This window comes from Plecotus auritus (assembly GCF_963455305.1).
Source record: "Plecotus auritus genome assembly, chromosome: 9".
In the NCBI taxonomy this organism is placed as follows: domain Eukaryota; kingdom Metazoa; phylum Chordata; class Mammalia; order Chiroptera; family Vespertilionidae; genus Plecotus; species Plecotus auritus.
The window spans coordinates 116,295,412-116,313,949 of NC_137783.1; the positions used below are offsets into that span (position 1 = coordinate 116,295,412).

The following is an 18,538-nucleotide window of genomic DNA, read 5'->3' on the forward strand; positions in this document are numbered from 1 at the left end:
TAGCAGACACTCTCGTAATGGCTTTAAGGAAGCAAGCTGCCACACTGCAGAGGCCCACATGGCACGGAACTGGGGGCAGCTTCCGACCCACCGTCAGTGAGGAGTGGAAGCCTCAGTCCACCAGCCCATGAGGTACTGACTCCTGCCAACAATCCAATGAGTGAGCTTGAAAACTCAATTCCCAGATTAATCTTGATTTGAGACCGCGGCCCCAGCCGACACCTCTATTATGGTCTGAGAGACTCTGAGCAGAGGACCCAGCTAAGCCATTCCCGGACTCCTGACCCACGGAAACTGTGAGATAATAAATGGGTGTTGTTTTAAGCTGCTAAGTTGTGATTTGTTGCAGAGCAGTAGACGACTAGTACACCGCCTCACTGCATACACACACAGGACAGGAGGGACTTGCCTCAGGCTGGAGAGAGGGGGGCCTGCAGACAGATGTCTGCCCCACCACCCATGTCCTTGTGAGCTTCCCTCTGGAGCCCAGTCCTTGCTAAACTGTTGGGCACATGGACCTTGAGGTGCTATTCCTGCTGTGGAGTGTTTCCAGGAGAAGTGCCCAGGAGACAGAGCCCACTCCCTGGCCTGCCCTAACCAGACTCTCTCTGCTGGGTAGACCAGGAATGTGGGCGGAGCTGATCACCTCTTCCTGGTGCCATAGCCTGGGGGCTTTCAAAAGAACAGCCCTTCCAGGGCTCTGCACCCCAGGCACCTCTGGAACAGGATAAGCATTTCAAAGCACACCCACTCCCCGCTTCTCCCCTCCTCACCCAAACCTAGGTAGGTTAGGGAAACCCCACCAGTCACCTACAGAACCTTCAAGAGCTTTGCCTATTGAAGGCTCAACAGACCTAAACAGTGGTCATGATCATATCCATTTGACTAGTTGGAATCACCATTTCAATTTACGTTAAGAATTACTATGTGGCAGAGGCGGGATTTGAACTGAGTCTGTCTGATACAAAGCCCATGCTAGTTCCACTTGTTTTAAAATTGGAAATTGAGAGAGAGTTCAAGCATTCTGATGGCACCCGTAGGCAGCCCCGATGCAGCCCTTCTAAAACAGTCTATCGCCAGGGGTCAGGAATTGGAGTTTTTAAAAATTCAGGGGAGAGGAGAGACAGGATGGAGCAGGTGCTGGCTGTGGGCCCTAGATGTTCAAGCCAGAGCTGCTCCCACTTATCTGGGAAAAGCGGGTTTCCCTCCCCCTCTCTATCAAGTCACTGCGCCAACCGGCAAAATTGAATTATTAAAACTCCCTTCTGGGGTACCACACAGATTTTTCTCCACTGAGACTCAGAGCGGAGGGGCGGCTGCTCCCGCCACACAATATTAAAATGTCAGGAGTTTAAGGCCTACGTTGGTTGAGTCATAAGTTATCAGCACCCAGTGAGGGCCGACAGAATGCCTCCCTTAAATTATTAAGCAGAAAGCGTCAGACTGTAATATTTTGCTAAACCAAAGTACAGACACAGACAAAGATGTCATTTCAATATTTGAAACCAGCAAGTTTAATTTAAAATAAGAGCAAACCAATAAGCTCAGAACATAGCCGCGCATGAGAGGAAAATTATACTGTGAGAGGGAAAAAAGTGGAAGGACTTAAGAAATTTATAAAAGTAATCTCAAAGTGGAAATTAGAAATCAAGGCCTAGAAACAGAATAACACAAAAGAAATATTACTGTCCACTTTCTAAATCAATATAACACTGCTCCACGCCAGAATTACCATGGTAACTCAAGTAAAAAGAATCAAGCAATTCTTATTATTTCAAAATAAAATCACAGCCTGAAGCCTGGGTTTTATTACAACCACTGATAGATCGCTGGCTTGTATTTATCTGAAATATTGCTTTTCAATCAGCTGGTTTATGAATGTACACAGGCCTCTCACCAGCCCACTTACCGCCCCATTTTGAGGCGAGGGGCTAACCAATGAATTGAGTCCTGCCTGGCCACTTCTGCATATATGGCCAGGTTGAAGTTAGCTCGTGTAACCACAGAGCTTCACACTCATCCCTACTGCAGGACAGAGAAGAAAAGCCAGAGAAGGCAGTGGGGCTGATCTCCTTACGGTCCTCCTCCCCTGATCCATGAAGGAAGAGGCCAGGGCTCACATGGCAGCACAGACACTCTCTCCGACCCCCACATTAGCAAGCCTCCCTCACCATCTTCCCAAGTCATTCTCTGACTGGCTCCTCCCCTACACACTCTATAGTCAGGCAGCCTGGGGTCACAGCTCAACTCTGGACTTGCGAGCTGTATAGAACCTGAGACCCATTATACAGCCTCTTTATACAGATTTCTCATCTGTCAAATCAAGATCACAATAGTTGCTGTCCCTAAGGTGGTTAAGGATAATGAATGAAATTATACATGGAAGATGTTTTGGTGGGTTGAATACAGAAATGGCCCCAACTCTCTACCCCTCTGGGTACCCACATCCTGTGCAATGTGACTTTCACCTCGTCTCTTCAAGGGTATAATCTATTTCCCCACCCCTTGAACCGAGGTTGGCCTTGTGATATATTTTGGCCAAATGACAACATCCAAGAGCCAAATCTAGTCCATATGAAGTTTTGTGAGTGTCCACTCTCTCTCCTGGACCTGTCTCCACCATGCGAGCAAGCCGGAAGAGTCTGCTGGATGAGGAGGGACATGCAAACTTGTCACCCCTAGCATCCAGTTTATCAGCTATCAGCCAGGCATGAGTGGGAGCCCAAAACTGCAATTCAAGAGCTAAACCGATGCTTCTTGTGAGCCTCTGAGTTTTGGGGTGGTTGCTTATGAAGCAATAATGAATTGATACATATCCATAGTATGACATCTTACTTTTAAGTAAGGGTTCAGTAAAATGATAGCTATTATGTTTTTATGACCCCTAAGGTCCAAGAGTGAAAGAGCTCATACTGTAACGGTGTGGAAAGCAATGTTACTTCACACAGGCATGAAGCTTCCTGGATTATCAAATGTGTACATGGACACTGGGTGCCCGTTAGGTGTGGTTCCCATTGTAGAGATGGAAAAACTGAGGCCCAATAAATTGTCTGAAGTCACATGGCAGTCAGCTGGGACTAGAATCCAGGCCTCCTGAATCATGCCAGCAGGCTGCACCTGAAGACCCAGTCAGGAAGGGGCAGGAGGTAGGAATTGGGGAGCCAATCTGCCCCTGCAATCTGGACCAGCTGCTTACTCCTCTCACACCGTCTGCTTTTAATTTGCTCCAATTGTGTCAGCCACTGTGCGCTCTGTTTGAGAACAAAAAGTAAACCCACTCCACCCAATGAGAGATGAGCTTGTTGCTAGGTTGGGTGGATGTGACTCTGGAATGGCTTTGGCCACCTGTAGGCTCCTGCAAGACCAACCAAAGGGGGAAGGGCATGCCAGTCAAGGTGGTCAACACGAGCAAGGATAGAGAGGCAAAGATGCCCCGGGCTGTCAGTAGGCTGGCTAGGGCCATTACTGGGATGCCCAGGCACATGGCACCAGGCCAGCTGATGTTCCTTTTCATCAGGGTTCTCTGTCACCCAGCCTCACCATGCATTTGGGGCCAGGAAAGAGGGTATGGCAGCTGGACATGGAACCTGAAAGATGCTGAGGCTCTGGGCTATGAGTCCCAACATAACTCTGGGCAACTTACTTGCCCCCTTCGTGTTTCATCTGTTCCCCTATAAATAGAGGGACTTGCAAACAGTGATCTTGAAGGCTTCTTCCCCTGATGCTAGTCACCTTGGAAATCTGGGCAGTGGTAAGCAACGGAGCCAGCCTGCCTCCTGGGCAGCAGTGACTGGTGGCCATGACCGATGAATTAACTGCAAGAGGGAAGGTGATGTCCCACTGCCCAGAAGTGAACAAGGCACCAACCAGGCACAGGATATTTCAGATCACACTGTCGCTGTGCAGAAAGCAATGTCACCTCCCGCAGACGTGAGCCTCCCGGTTTATCAAGTGTGTAGTGGACATTATCTCATTTAATCTTGATAACAATCCAGCCAGTTGGGTGTGGTTATTCACATAGTAAAGATGAGAAGGTATAAAGGCAAAGCAGTCTCAACATTGGGTGGGCATGGTTTTGTGATCCATGGACATACTGGACCTGCAGAGTTTAGCAGGATGGTAAAGGTGGCAGCCAGTCCAATAGTACCTGGCCCACTGGGGTACCCATGCCCTTTTCTCTACCATTTTTTCCTAACTCCTTCCTATCTTCCTAACACTGCTGATCAAGAGTCCTTAGGAGGCCCTCTAGCCCCTAGAGATAGAACTAAACAACAGCCTTGACTTCTTGACTACTTGGGGACAGATCTGCCTTGGATGGGATGCAGCTTGGAGGGCCCCGCACTTGCTGAGAACCCCAGCATGGCTTGGGTCAATTCCCCATCAATGTCCCCTAGCTGTACCACCCAGCTCTGCCTTCTGCTCAAAGAAGGCCAGCCTGTCCAACCACGGCCACTTCCCAACCTCAGCAGCCTTTGCCAACAGCCCAACTGCACTGAGCCAGAACCTCATGTCTCCACCCATGACCTCAGAGGGTCGGCCACCGATGTTGGAAATCATTCATTGGTTCCAAGGAAGAAAGACCAGAATAGAACTCCTGGTTCTGCTGAGGGGCTCCTTAAATAGAAGGACACCGTGTGGGGTGGGGAATCCATTCTCTGGAGTAATGAGAGGCAGGCCGTGGGTCTAGGAACATGCACATTTCTATGTGCTAAAAGCATCTTCGTGGGACATGTTCAGAGAGAGAGAGAGAGATAGCAAGAGAGAAAGCAGCTCTTATAGCCACAAAGGCCAAGTGACTGGCCAAGCCAGCACCATGGCCACCCCGGCACATAAAGGGTGAAGCTTTTAGGCGAGCAGCGGCCAGTGATCTCAGCTTCCCCCAGTCCTAATGCTCCTGAAAGGCTCTCTCCCACTCCCTGTAATTGGGCATCAGTAGTTAATGCAGTATTGACTGCATTACACGCTCCCGTGCCTCCCCTCGCTAATGCCAATTGCATCACCTTGTACAGTCACCGGCTTGCTTAGCCAATAGCCGTTAAAAGCAATCCAAATCATGAATCATATGGGAAACTTTTAGCAAGACACCGCCATCCAAGGAGACAATTTACAGTTGAGTTAATCTGGGTACATTAGTGAGACATGGATTCTGGACGACAGACCAATTTATGTTGTTTCCCTGTCCCCCCTTAGTGCTCCATGTGGGCAAGTGAATGGAAGAGCAGGGAACAGAGAGAATCACCTGCTTCTTAACCCACGCTCAGAGAGGGGGTGGAGGAGAACCATCTTTACAGACTCCCACCTTTGGGCAGGAAGGGGAAGCGGCTGTGCGTGCTGCTCAAGATTTGTGATGCTTCATTCCCAGCTGTGAGGAGGTGGCTGCTGCTCAGGCTGGCATGGTAGGTGCAGATGGAGACCCTCTGAGTGCCAGGCCGGATCCCCACCCTGCCAGCCTTCCAAGGCCTTTCCCAGGCCTCAGAAGGCAGCAGTGCCCACTGGGATCCACCTTCCTGTTGACCTGCTGGGGTCTCTGGCATGGAACTGTGCCAGGGCCCATTCCCTGCCTCCACTCCAGGCCAGGGAAGTACTGGCCACACTGTGCCAGGAGAGGCCCCCAGGACCCTCTGTGGTCCAGAGCATGATGGGATATCCCAGGAGTCCTGCAGCTCAGCACCCAAGCATAGCCAAGAGCCTGCCCTCATGGATCAGCTGTAGAGGCTGTGCTCACGGCAGTCATTAACAATTGAAGATTCGCTGTCTGGTCCTTCTCAGGCCAGCTCCACTCTCCTTGGGCATTTTTACTTATTAAAAATGCTCTAGGAATCATGTCTGGCTTTTGGTTCTACAGCCTGCTCGCTGCTTCCTGTGGTCACCCCAGCCTTTGCAGAGGCGGCTTACACCCAGACCCACCCTTCAGCATGTGCCTAGGGACACACCAGCACCCCCAAAAGGGTATCCTCAGCATCTTCTCCTGCCCATTCCCCCACAATCCAAGGCTCTCATTGTTCTTGGGGTAGCCTGGACCCTCTGCTCTCTGCCCCTACTCACAGCCCTCTTCTCCACAAGCCTAAGGGCTAATTTGACTCCTGGGGCTCAGGACAGTAGCTCTCTGCTCCCCTAGGACTTCAAGCCTCACTGGAAAGCCCACAGCCTGGTGCCAGTCCAAGTACAGGTGCCAGGGAAAGGAGGGCTACTTCTCCGGGAAAGTGGGAGCTGGGCTTCCTTTGCTGACAGGCAGACCCGACGGCATTTAGAAAGCCTGGACCCTGAGTTCCAGTAAAGTGGAAATGGCTAGGCCAAGAGCAAGCGTCCAAATGAAAGCAATTAATCATAAAACCCGAAGTTTAACCGTTTGCAAAACAGATCTTTCCTCTCTGTGGTGGCCCTTCACTGCTCGACCTAATGGATTACTTTATTAATAATGCACTGTGCTTAAAAGCAAAAAAAAAAAAAAAAATTTTTTCTGACGATTCAATACTTCAGAAAGTCTCTTAAACCCGTTGCCACGGCAAAGCGATTGATATTTTATTATCTTTCAGAAGTGCAACATGAAAGCCCAGCAGCCCAGCGGAGCAAGAGCTTTGGTCCGTGGCAGCTGGCAGACCCAACTTCAACCAGAGGAGCCCCTGCCTCTTCCGACAAGATGCTGTCAGGTGGAGAAAAGGCATTGGGGGTGGTTAATAAGAGCCCCGAGTCCCTGCTGCAGCCAGACAAAGGGTGTGGGGACCTAGCCCTGAGGAACACACCCCTTGGGGGCCAATGTTGCCACCCAGCCCAAATAGCCACCCGCTGAGAGGGCATATGTGCTAGGGAGAAAGTAGGCAGCAGGTTTAGAAGGGCAGGTGAGTACATCCAGAGCCTTTCTCCCTCCCCCGATTACAGGTGCCAGCTTCAAGGTTTCATGGAACCGGGAGAGGCCAGACTCTAACAGGGAGTGGATGGTGGATTTATGAGCAGAACGGTTACTTTTGGGGGACAGTTCTGGGCAGGACAAGAATCCAGTGCTCCTCGGGGCTCTGGCTGTCTGCATGCCTTGCGCTGCAATGGGCCCCAGAGCTCACTGGCATCAACGAAAGCGGGCGCCATATTATTTAGACTGGACAAGGTGGGGCACTGAGGGGCACCACACGCTCTCTGCCCCAGGTCTGAAGGAAAGACACATGTCTGGGGTGGTTGACGGGCACTGCAGGCTGGAGGCAGGACACTGGCTCAAATGACCTCCAGAGAGCCATTCCCACTCAGGGCTCATCTGAAAGCCTTTAGGATCATAGAGCCCGCAGCACTCTGGGTGCCTAGACAGAGAGCCACCCCCAAGAGGTCCATCTCCCTACCTGAGGCCTCCCAAATAGAGGGCCCGGTCTTCTGGATTTCTGGCTTGGACCTAAAGACATATCCGGATTTCCACATGCTTCCCATAGTGAGAGTACCCCAGACACCAAGTGAGACCCCGGCACTGGCTTCTCTAAGCCCCTCATTTTACCAAGAGGGAAAATGAAGTCTAGAGATAAGCATGACTGGTCTGAGATAACACAGGGAGTTAGAAACAAAAGGGGCTAAATCAAGGCCTCCTCCCTCCCTATGTGGCCCGGCCCGAGCCCTTCTTTTCATTCCATATACAACTAGAGCAGTCCAGTCTTCTGGTGGCCCACACAGGGCTCCAGGGAAGGGGTCCCCGAAGAGAGAAGAGCATACAGGAGGTGGATGTCACACCCCAGCTAGACATTGGCAAATGGATTCTTTTGGACAGAAGCATTGAGTTCCCTCTTCATCTCTTACTACACACATACCGAGAATCAGCCTTCATGGGCTTACTGGCCACGGGGCTCCCCCACATGCCACCCTCAGGCCAGACTCTTTAATTGCCCCTCCCGGCTGGGGATCTCAGAAGGTCAAGGGGAGTCTAGGGGCATCAGCACATGGTAGCAGCAAAGTGAACCTCCTGTGTGACCTTGAGCAAGTGACTTAACTTCAAGTTTTTGCCAAGTGACCATGTCAGTAGCACCACTGACCTGGTGGGCAGAGGGCACATGCCCAGTGGAGACTCACTAGAAGGTCAGAGGACGCCACCACGGTCGCTCTAACTCACAGAAAACCCACCTTCCAGTTCCTTACCAGTAGCAGCCTGAGTGTCAACTATTACAGACATACATCTCCCTACAACTAACAAATTGAGCAACCCTCTCCTCCAGGGCAGGAGGGCCTGGGACAGCCAGGGGACGGTCCCTCTTCTGACCCTGGGGGCTGTGCTTGGGTTACAGAACACCCACTTGGTTTTACCCTCGAGGGGACTGGGTTCCCCAACCTCTCCTGTGCACACCAGACACTAACTGCAGGGCATCCCCTATCAGGAAGGCTTTGGAGTAGGAGGGACCACCTGCTAGTGGCCTCCAGCAACCACGGACCCCTCCGTTCTGACCTCTGAGGAGCCCTGAGGATCCTGACCACGGCAGGTCCACGCCACTTTCGCGGGCCACTCCTGCGGGACTGCTAGCCTGTAGCGTGACACTTTCTTCCTCTGGGCCAAACTCCTGGCACCTCATACTTGTCGGGAGCTATCTCCCCGAGGGTCCAGCCCGCCTTCCCCTCTCCGGCCTGGCACCCCAGGGCGGGTGCTGTCTTCCCGAGCCGCGAGCCCTGTAGCCCGATTTTCCAGAAGCTACTGATTTGCCCAGCGCTCAGCACCTCTCGAGTTACGCGGCGACGCCAGGGTGATGGCTGCGGTGAGAGGAGCAGCCGCAAAGACGAAATGCTCTGCACGAACCGCCGCCGCTGCGCGGAGATCTAGAGGGAGCCGTAGCCTCTGGCCCGCAGAGCACCACCTGGCCGGTGCACAGCTCGCCCGCCCGCCGCCGGGCCCAGGGGGCCCACACCCAGGGACTGACTCACTGACCACCCGCCTCCCCAGTCCCACTCGGTCCTCCCCGCCCCTACCCCCGCCCCCGCCCCCGCCCGGCCCCAGCCCCCGTGCCGCTCCCCCAGCAATCCCAGCCCAGCCTGGCAGGTGCGCGCCTGTGCCCCCAGCATATGTTCCCGCGCGCCCCGGTGTAAAGGCCGGGGGTACCCGGCGTCGGACCTCCGCCCGCCACCTACCGTCCTCCTTGTCCAGCACCATCATCTCGGGCGCTCCGTGTCCAGCCGCAGCTCGGCTCGGCCGGGAGAAGGGCGCCGACTCCGGGCGCGCTTCGGCGGGGCGGCCGGTCCTCGGGCAGCGAGCGGGCTCTAATTACCCGCTTGTCCGGCTCTTAACCTAGATTGCACTCAGCTAGAATTACATTCAGGAGTGAAGCACTTCGCAGATACAAAAGCCGTCTCACCTACTTTTGTGCCTCAGAATTGAAGGAACTACGAACTGCAATTTAGAGAGAGAGAGGGTGAGAGAGAGAGAGAAGGGGAAGAGAGGATCAGAGCCGTTTCTTTGATTCTCACCTTCTAAATGGCTCAATTTGCCCAGTATAATCTGTCTTAATGTAATTGCATTTGATAGCTCATAACCCGGGCTCTGGCAACGACACTGCTTTCAGCTTCATAAAGTGTTTTCCCCTCGGATTTAATCTGAATCTCAATCTAAAATTATATTCAAAGAGATGGGGGAATCTCGGCGGCTGTCTCCCGCTGCCTTTCTCTCTCAATGTATGAGGTTTGCACCCCTGCTACTGAATAAATGCACACATTTCCCGAGGCCCCCCCTTCCTCCGGGTTAATGGGGAGTGGAAACGCGCGGCTGCCGGCTCCGCAGCGCCACCTGGAGGCCGCTCGGCCCTAGCTCGGCGCGTAGCTCCGCTCAGGCAGGACCCAGGGTCCTCATCCTGGAGATTTGTCTGTCACTCTCAGCCTCCCAGCCTTGATTTCTGCTCCCCTCTCACCAGGGCAATCTTTCTCTGACCTCCTACCCTCTCTTCCTACTTGCTCTGCCCCGGGGTTTCTGGTTATTCCCTGGACCTTTTGGCAAAGTTATCCCTGTGCCGAGCACAAACTCTCCCACTGTGAATCTCACAGGAACACCTTTACCCCAGCAGCCCCTTCCCCGACAGGGCATCCTGATTCCACAGAAACCAGGATCCTATCTTAACTTCTCCCTGAGCAAGCACAGCAGGCATTGAAAGCTTTTCTCATTCTACAACTGTTTGTTGAGCATGTATTATGTGCCGAGCACTACTCTAAGGCACTGGGGACACAGCAGTGAACAAAGCAAAGATTCCTGCTATTACAGACTTCACAGTTCTTGCTCTGTAACTCAAGAGGCAGGAGGGGGACAGTGTCCAGCTCCCTTCCTTCTGAACCCTGTGTCTCCCCAGAGCCCTGGGGGTCGTGCCCAGGCTGCCTATTCCAGGAAGGCCACTCAATAACCAAGTGCTTTTTCTCTTGACAGGACAGAGTTCCAGGGTGGGATGGAAATCTTAATCGCTTTTTTTTCCAGCCCAAGGAGGGCTCCAGACAAATGTGTCAAAAGCTCGATCCTGGTAGTTCTTCTAAGGACTAGACCCAGGCAAGGGGAAGGGAACCGAAATCCCTGGAGGGGCCAAGGACCACCAGTTGGGATTTCACACCATCTCTATCTATTATCAACAGTGGCTTAGCAAATCACTTTCTCTCTCTGGGTCTCAGTTTCCCGGTTGGTGAAGTGGGAGACCTGCTCTTCTATCTCCAAGGTTGCAGTGGGGATCAGATGGCATAATGTATGTGCATGTGCTTTGTAAACTGTGGCACCCCAGGCAATGAGGGAGTTTACTGAGTACAAAGGAGACCTGGAGGCCAGGCTGTGCCCCATAAGCCCTGGAGGCCCCATGCCAGTGCTTGACAGGGGTGAGGAATGGAGGAGCTGGAGCCACGCTGCAGCAGGAAGTCAGGCTTTGGGAAAACAGGAGAGAGACGGCTTCTAATGAGATGCCTCATCTGCAGCTCAGGGGGTTTTGCTTTCCTCTTCATCTTGAATACTTAATCCTAATAGTCCTTGAGTATATTTGGCATTAAATATATCATTTTGCTCAGTCTGACCATCCCTCAGGACCATGAGCTTGATCTCTCCTCTGCCACTGCAGCCGGAGCTGTACCCTGAGGGTCTGAGGGAGCCTTTGGCTCTGCTGCCACTGGTTCATTTAGTGTCAGCCCCTCATCCCAGCCTGAGCTGGGGGCCAGATGGTGCAACAAGCAATGGGCCTGGCAAGCTGGCAAGGGGCAGCTTCTTGCTGTAGACACCTCTGGGCGACCTGGAGACATTCATTCCATAAGCGCTGCTGCTTTACTTGTGACCTCCGGGACTGCTTCTCCTCACTTCCAGGGTCTGGTCCTGACCCCCAAACCAGGACTCGACCAGCTGGGGCCACTTTTCCACTGTCTTGTCCATGCGCTGTGCTTGGGACTTTGTCCTAACACCAGCTCTCCCAGCCTACAAGGTAACCAGTTAGCAGCCACACAGCCAACATCCCTTTGGAGAGGCAGGAGCCCTATGTGCCAACTCAGGGACTGAAGCAGGCCTGGGGTGCTAAGTGATGGACTACAGAAACAGGTGAGGTATGTCAGTAGGGGATGGTGCTGAGTGTGAAGGACTGCTTGTGCCCAGAGGTGGCTCTCTCTGCACCCCCAGTTGTAAGCATTGAGCTGCCACACTGATCTGGAAAGGGGCCTCCAAAGAGGTTGGTGTACAGAGCTACCCAGCAAGCCTTTGAGGGTTTGGATGCTCGTGGCCAGGAAGGGGCCTGCTGGGTTGGCAGAGGCAGACATGCGCCTCACTCATCCAGTGGCCTCCCTCTCAGCTCATGGGTAACTGTTGGTCAGGCAGGTAATTCCTGTGTCCATGCTCACCCCCACCCACAACACCAGGGTGGAATCCTCAGATCCCCTGGGGCTGGAGGAGATAGCTTGCATCTGACACATTCCACAGGTGATGAGAATGTACTCACTTGGACACTACCAAGAGTGCTCCAAAATGCCCTTGAAATGCCTCTGGGGGCAGTAGAGGGAAGCCACGTGATCAGCCCCCAAGGTTACAGTGAGGAGAAAGGGGTTATTACTGGCTACCTTACAATGTTCTGGGCAGGTCCTAGCAGTTTGTCACTGCACCTGGGAGGGAAGTACTGAGGAAGGGTTCCTGCATTGGGAGTGGGAAGGGGGCGGGGACAACTTGGTGCCTGAGGGCCTGGGCAGACCAGATATTCCTGAACTCTTTAGTGGAGGTTGTCAGATGTGCCTGCACCTGAGGGCCCTGCTCCCAACACAGTGCGACTGTCTTCAAGTTGGGCTTACAAGCTGGTTTTACAAGTGATACTCCAGAGGTATTCAAAGTGACAAGGGCCCCTTCCCTGTGGCTACCACAGTTGACAAGACAGTGAACCTATAGACTTTGCAGTACCATCAGGATGCCTGCTGGCCACATTCAGATGCTCTGCCCTGCCCCCTAGTCACACAAAAGCAGCCCATGCACAGAAATTGCAACCAGCTAGAGTGGCGAAGTGCACACTTTTCCTCCTTTGGTTTCTGGAAGCCCTGGACAGGCCTTCTAGGAGCTGCAGCTATAATTCATTAGGCCTTGCGGGGGTTTAGACCAAATCTGCACCCCAGAAAACAAGTCTCTCTTTCCCACCCCCTTGCTGAAGGCTAACCCATCCCTGCACAACAGCTCTGAGAGGTTGTGGATGTAGGCTGTCCAACTCCCAGTTTGCCCAGGATTGATCAGTGTCCCAGGATGTAGACTTTCCTTGCTCAAACCGGGTGGTCCTGGCAAACCAGGCCAGTTGCTCACCATAGAGGGAGGTGGTAGGTAGGACAGGGGACTAGTGGAGCCAGAGAGAAAGGCCAGTCAGCCAGACCCTTCCTGCAGACCAGCAGCTGTCTCCCAGCCCCACATTTCTCAGCCTTCCAACTCAGGGCTTCCTCTCCCAGGCACTAAGGAGTTCCTAGCACCTGGGGAGGGTGGATGGGCCAGCAGGGCTGTGAGTTGGCCTGAGAGACTGGCAGTAGAATGGACCCAGGGCTGGATCCAGATTTTGTGAGAGCCAAACTTACTTATGCAACTGGGGGAAAGAGGATTCTTTAAGAAAAGGAACGCAAGATCACCAGTGAAGCTTAAACTTCATTAGCTTCCAGATAAATCCGCCCCCTGATATTTTGGATATATGGCCCACAGCCGGCAGGGCACCTCCTATCATGCTAGGCAGAGCGGGGAGGGGGGGGGAGGGGAGGGGGGCAAGACTGATGGTGAGCGCCCTCTCCAGTCCCTGCAGAGGTGAAGCAATGTCACCCATCCCGCAGCTATAAGTTCCAGACCCCTGGAACCTCAGAACCATGCTGGTTTGACTCCACCCTCAACCCCAGGTTCTCAGGGCATCTCCCTGGGAGAACCATTTCACAGTCCGATGCAAAACTGGGGACATGCAGACACCCCGGGAGGCTGGGGGGCTGAGGGTCAGCGGGCACTGCAGGCAGGAGGGGAGAGGACAGGCGCTCCTGGTGCCCGGGAGGTGGCAAGAGCCAGGGAGAAAGTTCTCGGCCGGAGCGTGTGGGGCTGGCTGGCTTGGGGTGGCCCGTGGGACTTCCTAACCCCGCTGCGGAACCTCGCGGGGCTGGGCCTGGCACCCTCGTCACACCCCCCACGTCCCGCCGCCGCGCTTCCGGGCAGCCGCCCAGCGCCCGGAGCTGCTGGGGCTGGCGCGGGGGCGCTGCGGCCGAAAGCGGGGTGGCCTCGGCAGGCCCCCGCTACCGCCCCCACCCTGCGCCCCACGCCCCGCGCGTCCCCAGGCACCTACCGTCCTCCTGGTCCAACACCATGGTCCCCCGGCGGCTCCAGCCCGCACGGGCCGAGGACGCGGAGGGCGCGCGGCTCGGAGTCCGCCTCCCCCGCCTGCTCTGCTCCGGCCGGCCCCGCGGGCTCCGCGCCTCGCGAGCTGCAGCCGCGGACGGGGGCGGACGAGCGCGGGGAGCTCGGCCCCGCGGACGGGGAGCGCGGGAGGGTGGGGGCGGGCGGGGTAGGGGTGCGTCCGTCGGGCCGGGATCGCCGAAGCGGTGCGAGCTGCCTCTCCCGGGTCCGGCCGAGCCGCGCTCCCGTCCTCTCTGCGCGCCCGCCGCGCTCGCCGCAGCGGAGTGAAGCCTGCGTTTCCCAGGGCCCCTCAGATTCCCCTGTTAATTAAATCAATTCATTATGCTCAGATCTGATTAGCGGCCCTTCCCCCGCTTTGAATCAATTATTCAATACACAAACATAATTGCTTGGGCCAGAGGTGCCCGCCATTAGCTTATTTAACTCCAAGGACACTAATTACCCGCAGGGCACGGGAACTTTTCTCATTAATTCTGACAAAACACAAAAGCACAGCCAGAGTGTGTGCGTGTGAGCGACTGTGTGTGTGTGTGTGTGTGTGTGTGTGTGTGTCCGCATGCCAGAGAGTGAGGGCTGTGTGTGTGAGCTGAGGATGCGCCTGGGGTGGCAGAATGTGTGCGATTGCGGGTGGGAGTTTGGGGATGCAGTTCTGAGTCGGTGACCCCGCCGATGTAACGTGGGGCTCCGTGGGTGTGATGGTGAGGGAGGGACTGTATGCGTGCATCGGGGTGGATGTGGCTCCGGGTCTGGGGACTGCAGGCCAGGGTTTGGGACCCAGCACAGGTATGTGTGAGATTGTGTGAGTGCTTGCTTCTGTGTGTGACTTTGGGAATGTGACTCCGGGGCGACTGTCCCAGGCGCCCCTGCCCCCTTTCTTTTTTCATAATTGATCCACCATTGCCCACTGCACGCTCAGACCCACGGAGGAAAGTGCAGACCACAGAAGAGAAACCGGGGAAGATCAGGAGACAGTGGGTAGGTGGGTAACGCTGGAGCCAGGCTAGAGCAGTGTCCCCCTCCCCGCCCCCCCTCCCCTACACACATCACCCATTTGTATACTGGTTGAGCTACACTACTCGTTCCCCCAATTATAAACCCAAGGTTTCCATCGCCCCCTTCCTTGGCTCTCTCATTGCACATCCAATATTTCCCCTCTCTCCACTTTTATCCCAAAGCCCTCCCCCGCCCCTGCAACCCTCCTTCTACATTTCCACAAGTTCCTGACACCCAGGCACAACCCAGCCCAACTCCGTTCACCCTATGCCTAGTTCTTAGCCTCCTGTCTGCAAGGCTGAACCAAGGGTGTCCTGTGGTTGACCAACTTCTCCACACTTTACCTCCCAGGAAATCTCTATTGAGAGAGAGGAGTGAGAGAGCCCACAGAAGCAGGGACACAGAGGGTAATTGATTCCCCCAAATTAGGTTTCTGCTTTCTAAAGACCGGCATTGTTCCTGTTCTCAATGTGCACAGAGGTATTGAAGATTTCCTTTTTGTTTCCTCGGGCAATGAATGAGCTTAATCCATTTGGCTTTATAAATCAGGAAACTAATATTCGCTCCTTCCATAGCAGCTTTTTAAAAAATTTAATTGCTGGGGGAGGCACAGTTTGTCACCCTGATGCTGTCCCCAAGCCCCCACTTACAAAAACACATTCTGATTGAGGGGTCCAGAGAAGTGGGAGTGGGGAGGGAGAGCTCATTCTGATTCCTCCTGCCCTCCTCCATCTTTGCACATGGACCCACACGGTATCTGGAAAAGTGTGCGAAATGATTGAATGGATTACATCCAATGCAGTGATGAAAAGGGGAGTGTTCAGAGATGTTCTTCAGAATGATCTCCCAAATCTGCTGTTCGCAGTCTCCCACTAGTACTGCATGTAGCCATGCCGTGCCCAGGTTTGGCAAGTCCTCCTCCTCACCATCCTGCACAAGTCTCCATAGTCATCTTCCTGGTGCCCAGATCTGACCCTGCTACTCTCCTGCTCAAAAATCTTCCATGGCTCCCCATTGTCCACTGACAAAGCCCTAACTATTTATTCTATCACTAGAGGCCCGGTGCACAAAATTCATGCACAGGTAGGGTCCCCAGGCCTGGCTGTTGATCAGGGCTGATCTGTGGGGTGACTGGCGGGGAAATTGGGGGGGCCCCCCACTGGCACACACCCGCTCGCTGGCCCTGCCCCCCCCACTGCCGCCGGTCACCTCCCTCTGTGCGATGACCAGCAGGGCAATTTGGGGGGGGGGGGGGACACTGCCGGCACCCACCTTGGCTGGCCTGGGGCCTGCGGGCTGGGGGCAGCTCCTGTGTTGAGTGTCTGCCCCCTGATGGTCAGTACGCATCATAGCGACCGATCGTTCTGCTGTTCGCTCAATTTGCATATTAGACTTTTATTACATAGGATTTCAGGCCCTTCACGAGATCTGGAGAAGCCTTTGGGAGCACTAGCACCCTTCACTTTAATTCAACTGATATCTATTGAGCAATAAAAATCTTACATTCTGCCCTTGCCAGTGTTTCCCAGTGGTTAGAGCATTGGCCTGCAAACCAAAGGGTTACGGGTTCAATTTCAGACAAGGGTACACACCTGAGTTGCAGGTTCCCCACCCTGTTTGGGGTGCATGCTGGAGGCAACCGATTGATGTGGCTCTCTCACATCTATGTTTCTCTCTCCTCTCCCCCTCCCCACATCCCTTCCACTCTCTTTAAAATCAATGGGAAAAATATACTCCAGTAAGGTTAATAAAATTTAAAAAAGCTTACATTCCTGCCCCTCTGGACTGTTTTGCTGTAATTCAATACACCTTGCAGGTTCCTGTTCCAATGACTCTTCTTTTAGCATCCTTTTCTTAGAAAGCCCTTGCCCACCTCTCAAAGTCCTAAGGAAACGGCTCCCTTATGTTCTTCAACTACTAAGAGGATGTCTCTTTGTGAAGGCGTGGTTGCTGAGTGGATGAGTGGACTGTAGATTATTCCATCGAATCCTGGGGCATAAGATCAGCCCCTGAGAGCCTGATTTTAGCTCTCCTCTGGAGTAGGGGGACAGGTGTGCTATCAGGAACCTACACGGGGTCCCTGGAGAAAATGGGAGCTGCAGAGGCAGGGGAGGGCTTTAGATACAAGAATGCAGGCTTAGAAGGAGAGACATTTGGGCACTATCGTTTTCTCCAGGATTTTGGATGGCATGGGACCAGGACCCAGGCACATGCTTCTTCTGGAAGCCCACTAGTTGGATCTCCACACTGTTTAGTTCTTTGTGTAGCTACATATGGCCACTGCCTAGATTGGTGCCAGCTGTTCCCTGCACTAGGGCATCTGGCCAACAGGGCAAGAGGGAGCTGAAATTCTGCCCTCTCTTTGCTCTCCAAGCCATATGCTTGGCATGGACTGCATTCACCCCGAGAGGGCACAAAGGCACCACATGGACTAGTATGGCCCTGCCATTGGTTACCTGTGCTTAGCCAGAGTTCACTTAGAGAAGCCAGCCTGAGGGATGAGCGTCCAGGCTCCCCTCCCCCCACCCTCACTTGCACCAAGGGCCTGTGTGAACTCTTAGAAGACCAGCCTCCTGGTTTTCATAGAGAAAGAGAAAATCCAGAGAGCTTGGCCATTATGGAATGGTTGGCATACTGAAACAGATGCCCAGCTCCAACTCTGAATTTCTATGGGGCCCCAAGCCCTGGTGAAAGACACTGAACTCCATCCATAGCTGAGATTCAGAGAGGGAGAGACCTACTACAAGGACTGAGGCTCCCAACGGGGGCCAGGCTGGAGGAGAGACAGTGAGGTTCCTGAGAGGAGATCCTCCTGGCGGAACTAGACTTGAGCCACAAGCCTTGGAAAGGCAAAGCTGGGCCTGACCTACTCCTGATCAGCACTTTGGGAAGAAGCGGGCAGTGGTGCAAATGAGAAGCTGGATCACTCAAGGCCCTACCGCTTTGCTATGGGATCTGCATCCGAAAGAGGTAATCACTAGAGCAAAAGTTATCTCCCTGTTGGGCTGTGAAGGCCAAAAGCAGCCAGGGTCAACAGTTTTGTGGCATTGGAATGGAATACACAATAAAATGGCAAGAGCATTGGGCAGCAGTTCTAATTATATGGGAGGTACCTATCTTCTAGCCTATCAACCCCACCTCCCAACTCTGGGGTTGTCAGAGAGAAAATGACTTTATCCAGAACTCAGAATCTAGTAGGTGTCCAGAGGGGACTTGGGTTACATGTGTAAGCATGCTTAGAGGATCGTACAACATTTTTGAGAGGAGGATCCTGAAGAGGAGAATCAGAGCATCAGAATTTGGGGCTAATTATTATAAATGTGTGAGCTTTGGTGCTTGGCATGTATGGTCTTTAAGTTCCAACCTGTCTTAGCTAGATGACAGACATGCAGGGAAAGGCTGTGTGAGCAAGAATGGGCCAGAACAGAACAATAGGGGAGCAGCCCCACCACCAGCTTTGTATGGTGGCAGTGGAGCTCCACAGGAGACTCAAAGGGCAGCTCTGCCTCAATGCCAGGAAGACCAAAGGCTTTGCTCTCACTGCCCCTTCCCTCCAGGAGGGCCTCTTGAAGCCATGCTTGCTCTCCTATGAATTTCCATCTCATTTCTCTTCTCTTCTCCCCAATCATCTGGTCCCGCTGTTCCATGCCAGTCTCAGCAGATGCCATCTTTCCTACCTTACTGAGATGAGAGAATCCATCAGACAGGAAAGCCCTCCTCCTCCAGCCTCCTGTC

The 18,538-nt window shown here is 53.7% G+C and overlaps 1 protein-coding gene across 2 annotated transcripts in view; it reads right to left on the reverse strand.

The window, feature by feature from the left end:
- Positions 1–14,079, reverse strand: part of LMO1 (LIM domain only 1) — a 36,431-nt gene extending 22,352 nt beyond the window's left edge. The window contains exons 1-2 of one of the 2 annotated variants that reach the window (XM_080641192.1): positions 13,740–13,887; positions 9,088–9,346 (exon numbers count right to left, since the gene is read on the reverse strand). In XM_080641192.1, the coding sequence (XP_080497318.1) occupies positions 9,088–9,112 (25 nt within the window). In that variant the 5' untranslated portion in view covers positions 9,113–9,346; positions 13,740–13,887. Of the gene's footprint in view, positions 1–9,087; positions 9,347–13,739 lie in introns of both variants that reach the window. The other variant, XM_080641193.1, reaches the window with a different exon arrangement.
- Between the last annotated feature and the right edge of the window lie 4,459 nt (positions 14,080–18,538).